The sequence below is a fragment of the Condylostylus longicornis genome, unplaced genomic scaffold (genome assembly GCF_029603195.1).
Source record: "Condylostylus longicornis isolate FDR11 unplaced genomic scaffold, ASM2960319v2 ptg000062l, whole genome shotgun sequence".
In the NCBI taxonomy this organism is placed as follows: domain Eukaryota; kingdom Metazoa; phylum Arthropoda; class Insecta; order Diptera; family Dolichopodidae; genus Condylostylus; species Condylostylus longicornis.
Window position 1 is genome coordinate 574,367 of NW_026578030.1, and position 16,796 is coordinate 591,162.

Here is a 16,796-nt window from a genome sequence, read left to right on the forward strand (position 1 = left end):
TTCTATACATTCAGAATTTTGATTAAATTTTAAAATAGTGAACAAAAAATTCAATTTTTATCTTCATCCACCAATCTAATAATTTTTTTTTGTTTTTTTACTTTCATACTAACTGCTATTTATGCAACATTAAATTCTTTTAATATTTCATAAATTAATAATATTATATTATGTGCATTATTAGATTTTAATAAAAAAATATACAAAAAAGAATATATAGGAAGAAAAAAAAATCATCTATTCAAAGTGAAAATATTAAAATTTAAAACAAAAAACAATAAGAAAATAAAATCAAATAAATAAAAGATAACAAGGATACAAGGATAACAAGCACACAAATATAAACAAATAACAAACAAAAAAATATTAAAATTATTAAAAATAAATAGAAAATATAATATTGAAATATATTAATAATAATAAGTTTTTAATAATAGTTATAAAAAAAAATAATAAAGTAGGAAATAAATAATATAGAAAACAAAAATCATAACAAATAATAGCAAAAAAACAAAAAAAATTTAGGAAATAAAAATTTTTAAATGAATTATTATAAAATAATTTCAAAAACCTGATGATGGATCGTGCAATTTTATTTATTGGATTAATTGCAATTGCATTTTGTGGTTCTGTTAGCGGTGGTATTGGTAAGTTATATTTGATTTAATATTTTTTTTTTATTCTATCTATTATATTATTACTATATAGGAATATTATCTATATAATAAATTTATTATTATTTGTTTTTACATAAAAAAAATTTTTAAATTAAAAATACTAGATTGCGTTTTTTTTTTTGACATTATAACCAATATTGTTAAAAAATTTTGGGCAGACAGTTATTATTAAAATATTGTAAATGATGATATTTATATTTATTGCATATAGTTAGGTGCCTGACATTGATTTTGATGATTTAAATAATACGAGTATTATTTTTAAACAGCTTAAATGCACAATAAAGGAATTTTATTTGCAAAATATATTATGAAATTTTCTTAAATAAAATTTTAATAAAATAGTAATTAATGCCGCCATTTTAAATATAAATTAAGTAATTAATTAAAAAAAAAAAAAATAGTTGAATTTTATGCATCATACTTGTTTAATTGAAATACTTGAATATTGTAGTTATTTTTCAATTATAAAGGATTTTAGGGATATATGAATTCTAAAATCAAATTCCAATAGCTTCTATTATTACTTAAAAACTTATTTTAGGCTTAATTACAATAACCTATAGGCAAAAGAAAGCTACAAATAAGAAAACAAACATATATTGCATCAATACTTCAAAATAATAGCCATGATAGAAGGCAAATGTAGATATTTTTCCGAAACAAAAAAAATTTTTTTAAATCTTAAAACTGGTCAAACAATTAATTTAAAGAGGCAAGTAACCGCGTTACTTGATCCGTGTTCTAAGTAGGTACCGCCTTATTTGATTTATATATCTGTATGCTCTTATGAACTTGTCTCCTGTTCATTTTCATTTTAACTCCTTTATTACCTTCAAGTTATCTTCTGAAATTATGTGATCCGTTTCGTAAATATATTTCGCAACCATTGAATTGAAATACCTGTTAATTCTTACTCTCCTTATACGTTTTACCTCATTTAAATGTTATACTTAAGACTCGTTGTAACAGGTACCTTCGTTTAGCCTACGTAAAATTTGTCACAACCATTGCATTTGATTTTATATATCCCGCATTTTTCAAGCGCATCTCCTAAAAGCAATTAATTATGTTCATTTAAAAAATTCTAATTATATTAAGTAGTTCTAAATTAAAATTTTCAACATAAAACATTGGCAACTAAAATTATGTAACTGCATAGTCACTGATATCACTCATAAAATTTTACAAATTTCAAATTTTCAACAAATTCCATAAATACATACATACATATTGTATGCATGAATCAATAAAATTTATGTTCAATAAAATTTTGCTTTTACAATACAAATTTTTTTTTTCATAAACATGTAATTGAAATTCAAAGCTAAACACAAAAAAAAATACAGGAAATTATTTTAAATTGACTAAATATTTGATAAAAAAAAATAATGGCAATAAAAAAAAATATTATTAAATCAACAAGTAAATATTTAAAGAATTTAAAAAATTTACTGTACACTTTAAAATTTGCTATAATTAAGGTTTCAATATAAACGTTTTTTAATAGCGATGTTATTAACGGTAAATGATTGTATAGTTTAATTGTACTTACTTATAAAATTTATAGCTTTAATAATAAATTATTTTGTAATTATTGTTGTATAGCAAGATTGAATTTTGTATAGAATTATAGTATTTTAGTAACCCACTATAATTTAACTCCATTCCATTTTAAAGGATTAGTTTAGGTATTTTTGTAGAATATTTTTAAATGTAAAGAAATTGAGTATCTGCATCACTATTTGGATTTAATTTTGTCCATGAAAATAATATTTTTAATTCTCAGATTATACTGATTTCAATAAATTATGTCCTATATTATGGTTTAGCACTTTCGATTGATTTGAGCATATTCAAATACTCAAAATTTAATTGTGCATTAAATCAGTTAAGAGGAAATCATTCAGAATTCAATTTTTCTCTTAATTTATAAAGATTTCTAAAATCATGAACAATTTTCATTAAAATTATTAGAATTTAATTCTACAATTATAAGTCTTTGTGTAAAACTATTTACTAAAAATTTGTCCATTACATGTAGACAATTGTACCTATTGTAAAATACAAGAGAAAACACAAAAAGAAACCAAAACATGTACATGTCTACGTAATTATTTCCTTTTTAAATCTCATCCATTTTTTTTGAAACAAAAACAACAAAAGCAAACAACAAATTATTTCCAATTTATTGATCTGCGTAAAACCAAATCGAATAACAGTGCAACAAAATAACAAAGAAAAGAAAAATGTTCCTAATTGGCTTATAAAGTATCCAATTTTTATGCCATCCGTTTAAGTAGAAAAATTCTATTTAACTTTATACACAATTAATCCTCCAGCCCAATGAGTTTTTCGGAAGATATGCGACCATGTAAAAAATTATTTTTTTTTTTTCACTTTAAAATGATTTTTTCCACACCTTCTCCACTAATCTTACACCATATGTAAACGTTATACAGGAAAAAAAAAACAAAAAGTAAAATTACGAAAAGAATTTCATGTAATTTTTTTGTCAAAGAAAAAAAAAGATGTTTTCTTTTTCCACATAAGGCAACAATTGGTTTTTGTTTTTTTTTTTCCTATTTTTTTTCATTTACTTCTTGTTTTGATTTTTTTTCCGTATGTTTAACAAAAACATTACCTTCAACGATATTACAAAAAAAATTTTATCCAAATAAGAACAAAAATTTTTAATGACAATAATATGAAAATGAGATTCAGAAAAGAGAACAAGAGGAATAGAGCAAAGAGAGAGAGAAAGAGATGAAGTCAGAACTGAATAAAATCTTTGATTTTGGTTTCGGCTTTTTTACACATACTTCATACAACATCATATTATTATTGTGTTGTAATACTGTTTTGTATTATGTTTTGTTGTATGTTATCTTTAAGAGAGGAGCTTATCCATATATTACTTACCCACTCATGATAATCAAACATTGTTTCAACAGCGACCGACTAAATACTACTTTTTATCGCAAAATTCTAAATGTACCACACATAAAATGTGAAAAATATATAAAATAAATTTGGGTTAAACCAATGGTTTGTATTTTAGCACTTTTTCCTTCAACAAGTGAAAATTCTACTTTTAAATACAGTCTATGTATACCTATCAAACTATTAAAATTATTTTCATTCATATACAAAACTATTTCTAGGATTGCACATGTTCAGGATGAACGATTTATGCAGTCTTTGAAATAAAGCAAAAATTAATATAAAGTGGGGTTAACATAATGCTCGATTTTAAGGGTTAATAGTGTGAGTTAAGAAAAATAATTATATTTTTTAATGTCATGGAATTTACCGTTAACTTTTTGCGTTTATAGAAATTTGAAAAAACTTGCGGTTTCGGAAATATAAGGTGTCAAATATTCAAATTTTACGAATTTCAAGAGGCGATAACTTGAGAGGGGGTAGAGATGGAAAAAAATTTTTTTCGAATGAAATAAAGTATTTGTTAATGCCTAAAAACCCCTAAAATTTCAAGCTTCTAGAGGCAGGGGTCTAGAAGAAAAACGACATCAAAAATTTGAAAAAAAAGACTTTAGATAACGGTAAATTTGAACGGCCATTTTGTTTTTCTAAAGTTTAACTATAGTATACCGCGCAGTAAGTTTTGCAAACAGACACACGGACAGACGGACGGACAGAGTGAAACTAATAAGCACTTTTTTTCAAAAAACTTTTGGAAAAAAAAACAAAAAAAAAAAAAAAATAGGAGAAAATTTTCTGTACCCATTTTACTTCTTTGTATTTTTTCAGTTTCTTAACAAAAAAAAGAACCTTGTTTTGCCTTTTGTTTGTCCTTAAAAAAAAATCTTCCTTTTTTTACATTGTGTTGTATGCTATCGTCGTTTGTTGGTATCACAATAAGTATTGCTTCTCTTTATTATTGTTATTATTGTTGTTATTATTATTATTATATAAATATGTGTGTAAGTATGTAAGTATAGTAAATATAAATGGTTGTATTTTTGTGTCGTTTTATTTTCTATGTTACCATTGAATTCAATGTTCTAAAATCGTTAAAATCATTTCATTTAAAACGTGTTTATTTCCCTGTTTTCAATTTCATATTATACTTATACATTTTTCCGTAACATCAGCTACCTATATCCTTGTATTATATTATATAGGATAAGGATAATTTTTATATTATATTTTCCTTGTTAAACGGTATGATTTGGTTTTTATTCTGGTATGTTTTTTTTTTTTTTGCTGTTTTGATTTCCTATTGTTGTGAATATTTTTTTTTCTCTTTGTAATTTTGAATGAAGAAAAAAGGAAATGTTTTTACTTTCATGTAAAATATATACGCACACTTGTTTTTTTTTTTATCTCTTATATTTTTCTTCTGTTTTTCTTCTGTTTTTTTTCTGAAGTTTTTCGTATATAGTCTTTGGGTTTAGTTATTTTTCTTGTTTTTTGTTCTACTTTTATTATTTGTGTTGGCAACAGGAATTTTTTTGATAGATGAAAAAACAACAAAAAAGGAAATAAAATTTGGAAAGTAAAAAATGAAATCAAAACCAAGATCTAAGGAAACAACAGTAAAAACAAAATAAAAAAAAAATAAAAACAAAAAGCATTTCTAAATTTTCTGCCTATTTAACATTTTCACAAAAATGATGAGATAGTATAAATTTTATTTAAAACTTAAATGATAAATTGTTATATGTGAAAGATTTTATAATTTTAAAGAATGGCAAAATTTATTTTGAGTCCCCGTGAATGAAATTTTGATTTCTGTTTCTTTTATGTAAAATTTTTATATAAAAAGTCAAAGATTTATTGAATGAATTTAAGAAATGAATGGAGAACAAACATAACAAATGATTTTTTTAATTTTAAAATGAGTATAAAATTTGTATATTGAGCTGTAGAAATTAAATCAAGGCATATTTGGCTTTTTTCTTAAAGAACGTAAGAATTGTATTCCAGTCACTTAATACATCAGGAAAAAAAATCAATAGAACAGGTCAATTTTTATAATTACGCTAATAAGAATGCAATGCAATTATTTAAATCATTCAGCGTGGATTTTAAAAACTAGACACATATGAAAAGACATTGTATAGATTCTACAGAAATACAAAAATTAAAATAAATTAAATTATGCTAAAATTAAACCGATCAATTTGAAATCATTTTCATTGTTTAATTAATTATTGTTAGACTTACACAAAAAAATTTCAATTTCTTCATTTACAATTTGTCGTAGTCCTTTTGTTTCCAAATTAATTTAATTAAATTCAATCACTTCAAATCATCATTTTCGTTCCCGTTTTTATTGTATAATCTTTGAGAAAATTTTCATATTAAAATGAAATCAACTTATTCACGTAAAATTTTTATAAAATGGCACTTTTAACTTTTTCAAAATACACGAATACAAAACGTTTTGGAAAATCTGAAAATTTTAACAAAAATAATTTTTATGCAGAACATGAAAACAAAGAATAAAATATTTAATAAAAATAAAAAAATAAAATAAAAATATTAACTGAAAATTTTTTTTTTATTTTCCCCTAGCTTCCTGGAAATATTTGCGAAAGATTATGATTTTTCAGGATTTCTCGTTTTTATTGTTTATTATTTTTTTTTATTATTCTTCTTCGCATATTTTCAATCTTCATTCAGGTTTTTTTATATTATATTAAAAATATTTCATTCTCGTTTAAACAACACAGCGGCCCCGGAAATCTTAAAACACTTACTTGACTTTAAGAGAGGTTTTTTTCTGCTTTTTTTTTTTTTAATTTTATTTCTGCTTGTATTCTGATTGTTTTCGTTTATTTTTATTTACTTGTGTTTATGTTTTTTTTGTTTTGTTCATGATTTGAAGCCCTTCTAATCGTTATCATTTAAATTTAAATGTATAGTATAAATACAGTGGGTGCCTTTATTCACAATAGTGTGTACCTATATAAAAAATGTAGGTATTTTTGTTTTTTTTTTGTTTTTTGTTCAACCATAAAAACTCAAAGATTATACACCTTAAGTACAGTTATACGTGGTATAACGGTTAGTAAAATTCTAAAGAAAGAAGAAAACCTCAGAATAACACAAAATACTCGTAATACAACGAAATGATAGGATTTAAGAAATTTGTTATTATTTTGTTTTTTTTTGCATTAAGGTTTATTTTTGTATAGTTGAAGGTTATGTGAGGGATTCAAAAAATGAAAAAAACGGATGATAGAGATAATGATGACTGGCTTTTTTTTTTTTTTTTAGAAAATCTGAATATATTAGAAGGAATTTGTATAAATTTACTTTTATGTTAACTAAAGTATGTAAATATGTAAGTGGAGAGGGCTAAGCTTAAACAATAACTATAAATACACAAAATTTTTTCCTTTTATATTTCCTTTTTTTTCAACATTTTTGTACCCCGGAATGTCCATAAAATTTTGTTTTGAATTTCTAGACCCCCACCATAGACATAGATATGAATTCATATTTAATTTAATTTTAGGAAATTTCAGAATGAAAAATTTAAAAATTTAATAATTTTTAAGTGGTACAGAGAAATTTAATGAAAATTACATATTATTAAATTAAATAAACTCACCTCCGGTAAATTTCTAAATATAGATTATGTTAGGTAGAATTTCGAATATATTTTAAGTTTTAATATTCACCAGTCCGTAATAGTGGGATGAGTTGTCTTTCAAATTGATATTTAATGACTGCTTTATAAATTTAGTTTCCATGTGGATAATATAATCAGCTAAACGTAGCCTGCATCTTAAATAACAAAATATGTTATTTAAGATGCAGAACATGTTATTTAAGATATAACAACATGTTAGTTACAAAATAAGTTATAAAATTTCTAATTATCTTATCATTGTCCTTTTATTTGCTTGATATTTCGGATATTATTAGGATTTTTTCAACTACACTAACATAATATGCTAAAACTAGCAACAAGTACCTTGTTTTACTACCGGAAAATGCTTGCCTTATAAAAAAAATTCCCAAATTTGTACAACTAAATAATTTGAAAAAAAAAAAATTAATAATCAAACTTTGCCATCAGTTCCTTATTCACCATCAAAATTTCCATTTAAAAATCGAAACAAGGTATGAATGAATCCTTCATCTCAGTCTGATAGTTTCCCCAATTTTTTTTTTCTTTTCACTTTAGTTGATCATAAAATTTTCTTTACCTTCATCAAATTCTAATATTAAAAAAAAAAAAAAATCCAAATTCATATGAAAATTCAAATATTGCGTACTCCTACTCTTGAACAAACTTTAAAAAAAAAAATACACTTTAAGCACAAGGTGTCTGTAGCAACAGAAAATATAATATATAGCATGTTGTTATACTAAAAAAAATTTTTATAAGCTACAACTATACTATTTTTTATACAATTTAGACTACGTACATTATTCTGGCATCTGAAAGGCTTATGATGAAACGAAAAACAAAAAAAAACAAAAATTTTCTTATCACTTAAGTTGTTTTGACCCTCTTCTCATGAACAAAAAAAACAAAAAGGAGAAGAGAAAGAACAAAAGAAGAAGTTATTCAGAAAAGGATGAAATATAAAAACAAAAAAAAAAACAAAAAAAAACTTAAATCCTTTTTTTTTACAAAGGAATGCGGGATTCTTTCTCTTTTATTCGAAATTTACAATCCGGACGGTTTAGTAATTGTTTTTATGAAAGATGGGTTTTCATTTTGTAACGTTTTTGAAATTATTTTAGAATGGTTTTATTAAACAAACCACCTGTAATAATGGGTGAGCTCCTTTTGAAACTTCATCTCTTTTACGGTAACGTGTAAATTTTTAAAATTGATTAAAAAATTCTAATAATTTAATACCGTAAACAAATCCTGATTGTGCATTTAATATAATTAATCATAATTACCAATGTTGCCATTTATTGCTAAAAAACTAATTTCCATTGCCTAACTGGAAATCAAAAATAATTAAATTTAAATGAAAATCAGAATGAAAATTTCTGAAAAAAAAAGAATTACAATAAAATTTGGAATTTTAAAAATAATTTCACTTCTTCCGAAATTTATAAAACACTCAAATTAAGCCTTATTAAATGCAATTTTCAAAATAAAATTATTAAAGTAGTCAGGATCGGGAAATCCAAGGAAAAAAAAACAATTTGTTTTTATTATCTTTTTTTATGTGCTTTTTTTTGGTGCTGCGTCATCATAACCCAGTGAATATTATAGCAAATATGAACAAACTAAAAAAAAACGATAAAATTTATACTTTATGAAAAAGTATGAAAAAACAGTAAACATTATTTACACAAGCAAATAAAACGAAAAAAAACGCCGAGCACAAAAAGGATAAGAGCATTTAAAGTATAAGACTACATGCTTAGAAAATATTATCTATACACTCTTCACTATCACATTTTCAAGATTAAAGTTGCTTGAACCTTTCTTCTGTTTTTTGAAATTTTTACAACTTTTTAATATCATATACGTACAAGAGAAATGCAATAAAATTTTGTCAAGTCCTTCATAATTAAATTGAAACTATGTACAGGTAGAGTATTGAGTCATTTACAATCTATAGATTGTAGATGACTCAGAATTAGTATTAGATGAATATTTTTTGTATTAAACCATTCTAGAATTTTATAATTCATCATAAAATTATTTTAAAACGAAAAAATTCTTAATATTGGACACACAAATAAATATGCTCTAGAAATAGCTTAAACTCTAAAAATAACTCAATGTTATTTGTTATGCTAAGTGCTTTAATTTATTTATACAGCATTCAATATAAAATAAATTTAATTTTTAACCATTTTTTTTTTTGTATTTATTCAACTCACTTATATTATTATTGTTTACAGTGTAGTGGCATACAAAAGAAAATTTGTCAATATTGAATCAAAAAATTCGTATAACAATAAGAATTATAATTGCAAAATCGATACGCAAAGTTATACAAAGAAAACATGTAACTCAAACAACCAATCAACCAATTTTGTAAATTGACATAATATTTTATATAGGTTTTTGCACATAAATATAATTTTACTTAATGTATTTTATGAAAAGTACGTACATGTCATACACAATATAATGATACCGGTTGCCTCATTTAAGGTCATCTCATTAGACTTTTTACGGCAAACTAATATTATATAACTGCTTCTTATATAAGAATATATTGCTGGTATTTCAATTTTCTCGTTTCCATTTGAATTTGCCGAAAAAATCACTTTTATACATTAATGGCTCTTAAAAGAATTACCGTATTTAATAAATATTGTTTATTTTATTTACTACTTTCTTCTTAATTATCCTCAATTTTTAAGCTTCAAAACATTTTAACTTTCAATATAAATTAATTAACTAAAAAGAAATATAAAATTAAATAATAAACACCCTGTTTGTAATCCATATCATATAACTATAAAAAACATCTTTACACACGCCATTCGGCCACAAATCTTATATGTCGAAGTTGACATTTAATCTATATTATATACTAAATAAAACATCACCATATACCACAACCATAATAGTGCCACCATCACCGAAACTGTTAATATCACAATTATTTTTTCACCACCACAATTTTTTCCTCCTACCACAAAATTTTCTCTTCCTTTTATTTCCTCCAGTATTCTAGTCATACTATACTGACATCTTACCTATTGGCATTATTTTAGAATATTTTATAATATTATATAACTATAAAGGCTGAGGTAAAAACAGTCGTGGTGGTTATGGTGGTAAATAAGGTTAAGTTTCAAATCAATAAAAGCTACATATATATAAGAGGCTTAATAAACTTTATTAGCGATATTTTGTTTCCCTCTTCTTATGTTTTAAGCCAATATAAAAAGTATAAACCACTATTAACTTAAAAAAAAGCCATTCCTATTGTTTATTACTTCTTATACACATATTATTATAATATAAAACCGAAAATTCCATTAAAATATTGTATAAGGATATTTTTACTATATCCGCATACATAAATACAAAAAAGAAAAAGAAATTAAATAAAAACAACAAAAATATAATGTGCAATTTCCATCCATTACAGATAAACTTTTATATACGGACATGCATAGCAATATACACTGTTATAAATGCGAACATTATTACGTTCCAATGACGGACACACTTATATACTAACGTACGTGCATAAATTACATAATTCGTTAGTGAATATTTAAAACCGTACATACTTTAATATTTTTGTAATCGTACATGTATAGGGATATATCCTCTAAGAATGAACTCTAGACAAACCAATATTTACATTCAATATCGTGAAGTTACATATATATATACAAAATTCCATGTCTTGTCCACCTCCATCATCTTTCTTCCCTTCAAAATAAAAATAAACAAAAAAAAATAAAATAAATATTTTGTAATGGCTTTCAATAATTTTTCTTTCGTACAACAAAAACCAAGTAAAACTAAAAAGAAAAACAAAGGAAAAAAAATTGGTAATTTTATTACAACGAATTAAGGAACAAATAAGTCAAAATTCAAGGAGAAATTTGATAGACCGGAAGCCTATTATAAAATTGCCCAAACAAATAAAAATATATAGTATAAAAAAAAACTTTGTGTATCAATAAAGAACAGAAAACAATATTAAATGAACCCCTTAAACTAAAATAATAATAATAAAGAAAGAAATAAACATATACACATACACACCTGAGCCCATCATTCATTCATCGAATTCCTTTTTCTTATATACGCTGTACGTCTTATAATGATGGAATGAACAACATAAAAAGTCAAAAATTACTTTACCTTTTTCCCATTCCGCATGTTTATATGGTCATTTTTACATCCAACCACTTCTTTCCTCATATATACTTGTGCATAACTTCTTTTAACTCACTTTCAAATATTGAAAACTATACCTACTTACCACAAAAATAAAGAGAAAAATTCCGTTCATTGCCAAAAATATCTTTGTGTTAGTGAAAGTTGGTCATAAACAACATTTTTTTTTAATACCGAAAATATAAAAAAAAAATTTTTTTTTTGTATTCCTTAACTGTTTGAAACCGATACCAAGAGAATAAATGATTATTTCACCAGCAGTAAATTAAAGTATATAAAGAAACAAACAAAAAAAAAAACAAGAAGACTGTAATAACGTTAAATGCTTGAATAGTATATTTGTCACACCTGAATGACATTTTAACGTCTTTCCCCACCCCTTAACATATTGTCAAAAAGAATGAAAAAAAAAAACTGAATTTTTTTTTTTGTTAATGGTTAGTCATGAACTTTATTAAAGTGGTAAGTTATGCGAGTGGTTCTATGGTAGATATTTATTTCGTATATAGTTTGAATGTAGTAATATTGAAAAGTATAGTAATTAAAATTAAAGTGGTCAAAGCCTACAAAAAAAAAAACGACAAAAAATGTTTTAAGTTAAACTGGATGACCGACGAACCTTTTTCTATTGTACGGGATTAATTTAAAACTTTTAAAAAGTTAAATCGTAAATCTTAAGAAACATTAATTGTCACAAATATCTTAAGCCCACATTAAAATAAAAGGGATCAAATAATATATTATATTAACAATTACAAATCTAGATTTAGTGTTTTAAACTATGCTCTAGTACAGGCAAGTCAGTATGGCAGTCACATGAAGCTGCGAGATCCTCCCCGGGTCACAAAGCCCCCTTGAAGCATCTCATCCGCCACCCCGCCCATCCTTTTCGGGTGGACCCTCGAGAGGCAGTGTCCAGCGAGAATCCCTACTAATGTCCTCAAATTTGGACGATTGAGCATGGTCAGACCCCGTCCCCGCAGTCCCAGGGGAGGCACAAATTTCCTAGAGTGCGACAGGCCCAAGCAGCTATTCCCGTATTCAACTCTGGCCCGCTACTCTCATTCACTGAGGGCACGCAAGACCGTTATCTTGGACAACCCAAAGCGTGGCTCCGACCCAATGAAGGGAGCCGCCGCTCCCTCCCTGGCAAAACCATCAGCTCTCTCATTCTTGTCCACTCCGCAGTGTCGTGTCACCCACATCCAGGTTAATTTGTTGTGATTAGCCAGGACGCCAAGGGTGTCAATGCATTCTTCCGGCAACCTGGCTTCCACTACATCAGACAAGATGGCTCCACGAACAGCCCTACTGTCCGACATAATAAATATCCTGCTCCTCCTAGTGTTCCTCCTGATACATTCCAAAGCACACAACTATATGGCATATGTCTCAGCCTGAAATATCGATATGCTTACGTCCTCACTGTACACACCCACGCCAGCCTCTTCATTGTTTTGGATGCATCCGTATAAAAGACCACGGCCCCAGGGCCAAAAATTTTTTAATATTTAATATAATTTCAGTTTTAATTTTTCTTCTTAGTAGAAGTAGTGGTAGAAATAGTATTAGTAGTAATAGTAGTAGTAAGGAATGGGGGGCACTAAGCTAACGTATCAGCAACCATCAGATTAACACCTCACAATCACTATGTAATAACACCCCGAAAAATAATGTATCGGAAACAAGAGGCAATGCCCCGTCAGCAACCCCCACCACTATGTGGAAATCTACCCTACCATATCCCAACAACGCTTTCATCTTCGCATATTCACACCGCTCTGTTCACCCTGCACGTGTGAATCCTTCACCACATCATCCCTCTTTAATTTTTTGCAACTCTGATGCCAATGACCTCCTTCAGACCCAGACACACCGGCTTATCCACTAGGCCAGCACCCTCGCACGCCCCAGTCCTTAGAAGACAGTCTGCTATCTTATGTCCCTGAACCTACTACCACGTTCTCGGTCACCGCGGGATACAAGTCAGATCGTAGTTGCACATATTGCCAAGTGTCCTAAATGCTTCCCTGTGTCCAAGTGTCCTTCTGTAGTCCTACAACCATCTGTATATGGACAATTGATGATATGTGCTTAGCCCTCCAGTATTTCATTTCTCCCTTTCTGAAATCACAATCCCAATTTTTCATTTTACACAAAATTCAATTTCTATTGACGAAAACACTAAATATATTTATGCCAACTGGCAACCAAATGAAGAAGCCAAAGTTTTTTATAGAAATTTTTAAATACCACAATTATGTTTCGTGTTGTATATTTGGTTTGGTATTTAATTTTTTGTTTAATTTTTGTTATTGGCCGATCCTATTTCGTTACACTATCAAGTAACAAACAACTAATACGCACACACACACAAACTTGTAAACTTTTATACTATACTTATGCATATAATCATTCTGAGGACGATTAAAATTTAAAAAAAATTTCAAAAACAAAAAAGGAAAAAATACAAAATTTACAAAACGGATAAATTGAAAATTGAAACCCTTGTATAGTAAAATAGTTGAAGCGGATAATTTGGTTTGAATTTTTATTTGTTTAAAATATTTTTCCGGCTTTTTAATGAAGAAAAATTATTGTTATAATTATTAGTTCCACATATACTCATAAAAACATATCAAACGTTTATCCAAATATAAACAATTTTTATTTGAAATTGTAATGCAAATACAAGTCTATAAAATTCTGATAGTCAAATTTTGAAATATGATACGTTAAACAGGTTCATTTTCTGAAAAGGAATTTAATATAAAATTTTGGTATTAAAATTCAAATTACACAGGAAATAATTATTTGTCTGTTGCGTTGTTCATTCATTTTTTCCTTAATTTTCACATTTTAATGCTTTCTAAAGCTGCAGTAATTGATCTCGTATTACATACAATGGAATGTTCACATGAAATTTATTCATAAATTTTGATTGCGAAATGAAATTCGTTGATGACTTACGATTTCTTCAAAATTTCACCACATCATGTGATGTGGTGTTCACAAATTTTAATTTATTGAAAATTTATTGAAAATTTCAAAAAACCAGAAGCCGTAGTGAAATTTTGTTTGGAGAGTAATATGATTTATGTGACGGTTACATGCAACTTTCAAAATAGACTTGGAATCGATCCGAATTATGAATTTTAGAGTTAAAAATCTGGTTCAGATTGGCATTTCGGTGACAGAATCAAAAATTTTTCGAAAACAAAAATGAACTGTATTTTCTGGAATTAAGTGCTTCCCACAGCGGATTCTTGTCTACACCAAAATAAATCGATAATAAATTTCCGTATAAATTATCAGAATTTTAAGAATTTTCAGAGATTGAAAGAAAAATTGGTGATTGTCACTGTTTCTCATCTATAAAAGAAGGATCTTCAATAATTATCAAAAACATAATATTTATTTGATTGCTTTGCGCGTATACTGTGCATACAAAATTATTCAAATTCTTATTAAATAAAATTTTTGAAACAATAGAACCTTACAAGAATACAAATGACTCCCGCACATCATCAAACAAATTAAATAAAACAAGAAGAAAGAAGAATTTAAATTTTGTATCGAAAATTGATGTTAACTTTGTTAAATCTTCCATATTATGTGAATTTTTAACGACAAAAACAAAAAGCAAGACGAAACGTCAACGTAAACATAAAAAACATAATTTATTCTTATTTTGTTAAGATTTTTTTTTTTTTGTAGGAATTGCCCCAAATACATAATAATATTTTACATGACACAATTATTATTTATATAGATAGATTTAAAAAAAGAAAAAAATTTTTCAACTGAAAATATTTTATTCAAAGGACAATATCCTGGAATAATTTAATATTATATCAATTTAATAATATCAAAAAGCAACATAAGTATACAAATTAAATATACATACTCAAAATTCACATCCCCACATACTCACAGCAAAAAAGAAAAAATCAAATACCATAACTTGGTTATAATAACAGCGTACGCGTGTCTACGCTCGTTACAATAACAAATAAAAAGAGAATTTTCCAATAAAAACACAACAGGCATACAAAGAAAACACAATGATATAAAATAAATTTTATGAATATCAAATTTCGTTGTATTATTGAAGAAGAAGAAGAAGAAGAAGAAGCAAAAACAAACAAACATTTATACAAAAATAACAAAATAAACCGAAAAAAAAAGAAAATGTCAAATCAACCGCATATCACATATTCGTCAAAAAATAATTTTAAAACAATTTTCTGCGATTGAATTTCAATTCTTATCAATACATTTACTCCGAAAACAAAAATAATAATAAAATAATATTTTAATAAAATTCGTTATAAAACGAGAAAAAATAAAAACATATGAGCATTGTGTTTGAACGTCAACACACGAGCACACAATTATTGCGAACCAAAACCCACAACATCTATAGACTAAATAATATGTGCACACATATGTAAGTGTAGTAAGTGAAAATCCTTCCAACTTTGTATTCTCTGAACATCTTCAACAATTCTTGAATTGTTGAACATCTTCAACAAAGGGAAAATACGATTTCTGTATGTACATTTGTAAGTAGGAAAAATTAGAGTTCCAAGAGTCAAAAGGAGGACTAAAGAATAATAAGAAATAATGAAAAATAAAACAAAAATTATTCACGAAATGTCATGACTAGACAAAATCATTTTCATATTGTACTTTTCTTTTGTCATTTTTGCGTTTTTTTTTTGCATTTCTTTGTTTTCCTTCTTTTTGTCTTTGTCACTCTTTCAAAAATTTTGTTTTAATTTTTTTGTTTTTGTCTTCATTCTTATAACGTTGTTTTTATTTTTGTTTTTGTCTTATATTGTATTTTGATAATATTTGAAGAAAGTACACGTACCAACCAAATGATAAAAACAGTAAAAATTCTCTTAAATAAGTTGTTGACTTTCAAAGAGAAGGGAGGTTCTTATATCCCACCATTACAATATTCAAATCATATTTTTGTAGATTTTATCATAACATATGACATTGACATATTACAGCTTTTATCTTTTGATTATATTTAGAAAATTTGTATGCATAAAAAAACTATGCAGAATGATTGAATTGAAAAATTTTCTTTTACTCTTTACGTATTCTTTATGATGATGTCTTCGTTAATCGTTACGACATCATAAAGAGTTATAAAAATTTTTTTTTCAATCCCATATCAAGTGTAATATTAAGGGAATTTGTTGTCAAATTAATTACTTGTTTGGCATTATACGACTTTTGTATGAATAAATAAGTATAAGGGGTTTTTCAAAGTCTCCAAATTA

General features: G+C 26.0%; 1 protein-coding gene across 10 annotated transcripts in view; it reads left to right on the forward strand.

Moving 5' to 3' along the window:
• Window positions 1–201: 201 nt before the first annotated feature.
• The window catches only part of LOC129612165 (hemicentin-2), a 154,387-nt gene continuing 137,792 nt past the window's right edge, over window positions 202–16,796 (forward strand). For 3 of the 10 annotated variants that reach the window (XM_055525670.1, XM_055525672.1, XM_055525671.1), the window contains exon 1: window positions 202–647. In XM_055525670.1, coding sequence (XP_055381645.1) covers window positions 575–647 — 73 coding nt within the window. In that variant the 5' untranslated portion in view covers window positions 202–574. The remainder of the gene's footprint in view (window positions 648–16,796) is intronic. The other 7 variants (XM_055525673.1, XM_055525674.1, XM_055525675.1 and 4 more) reach the window with 4 other exon arrangements.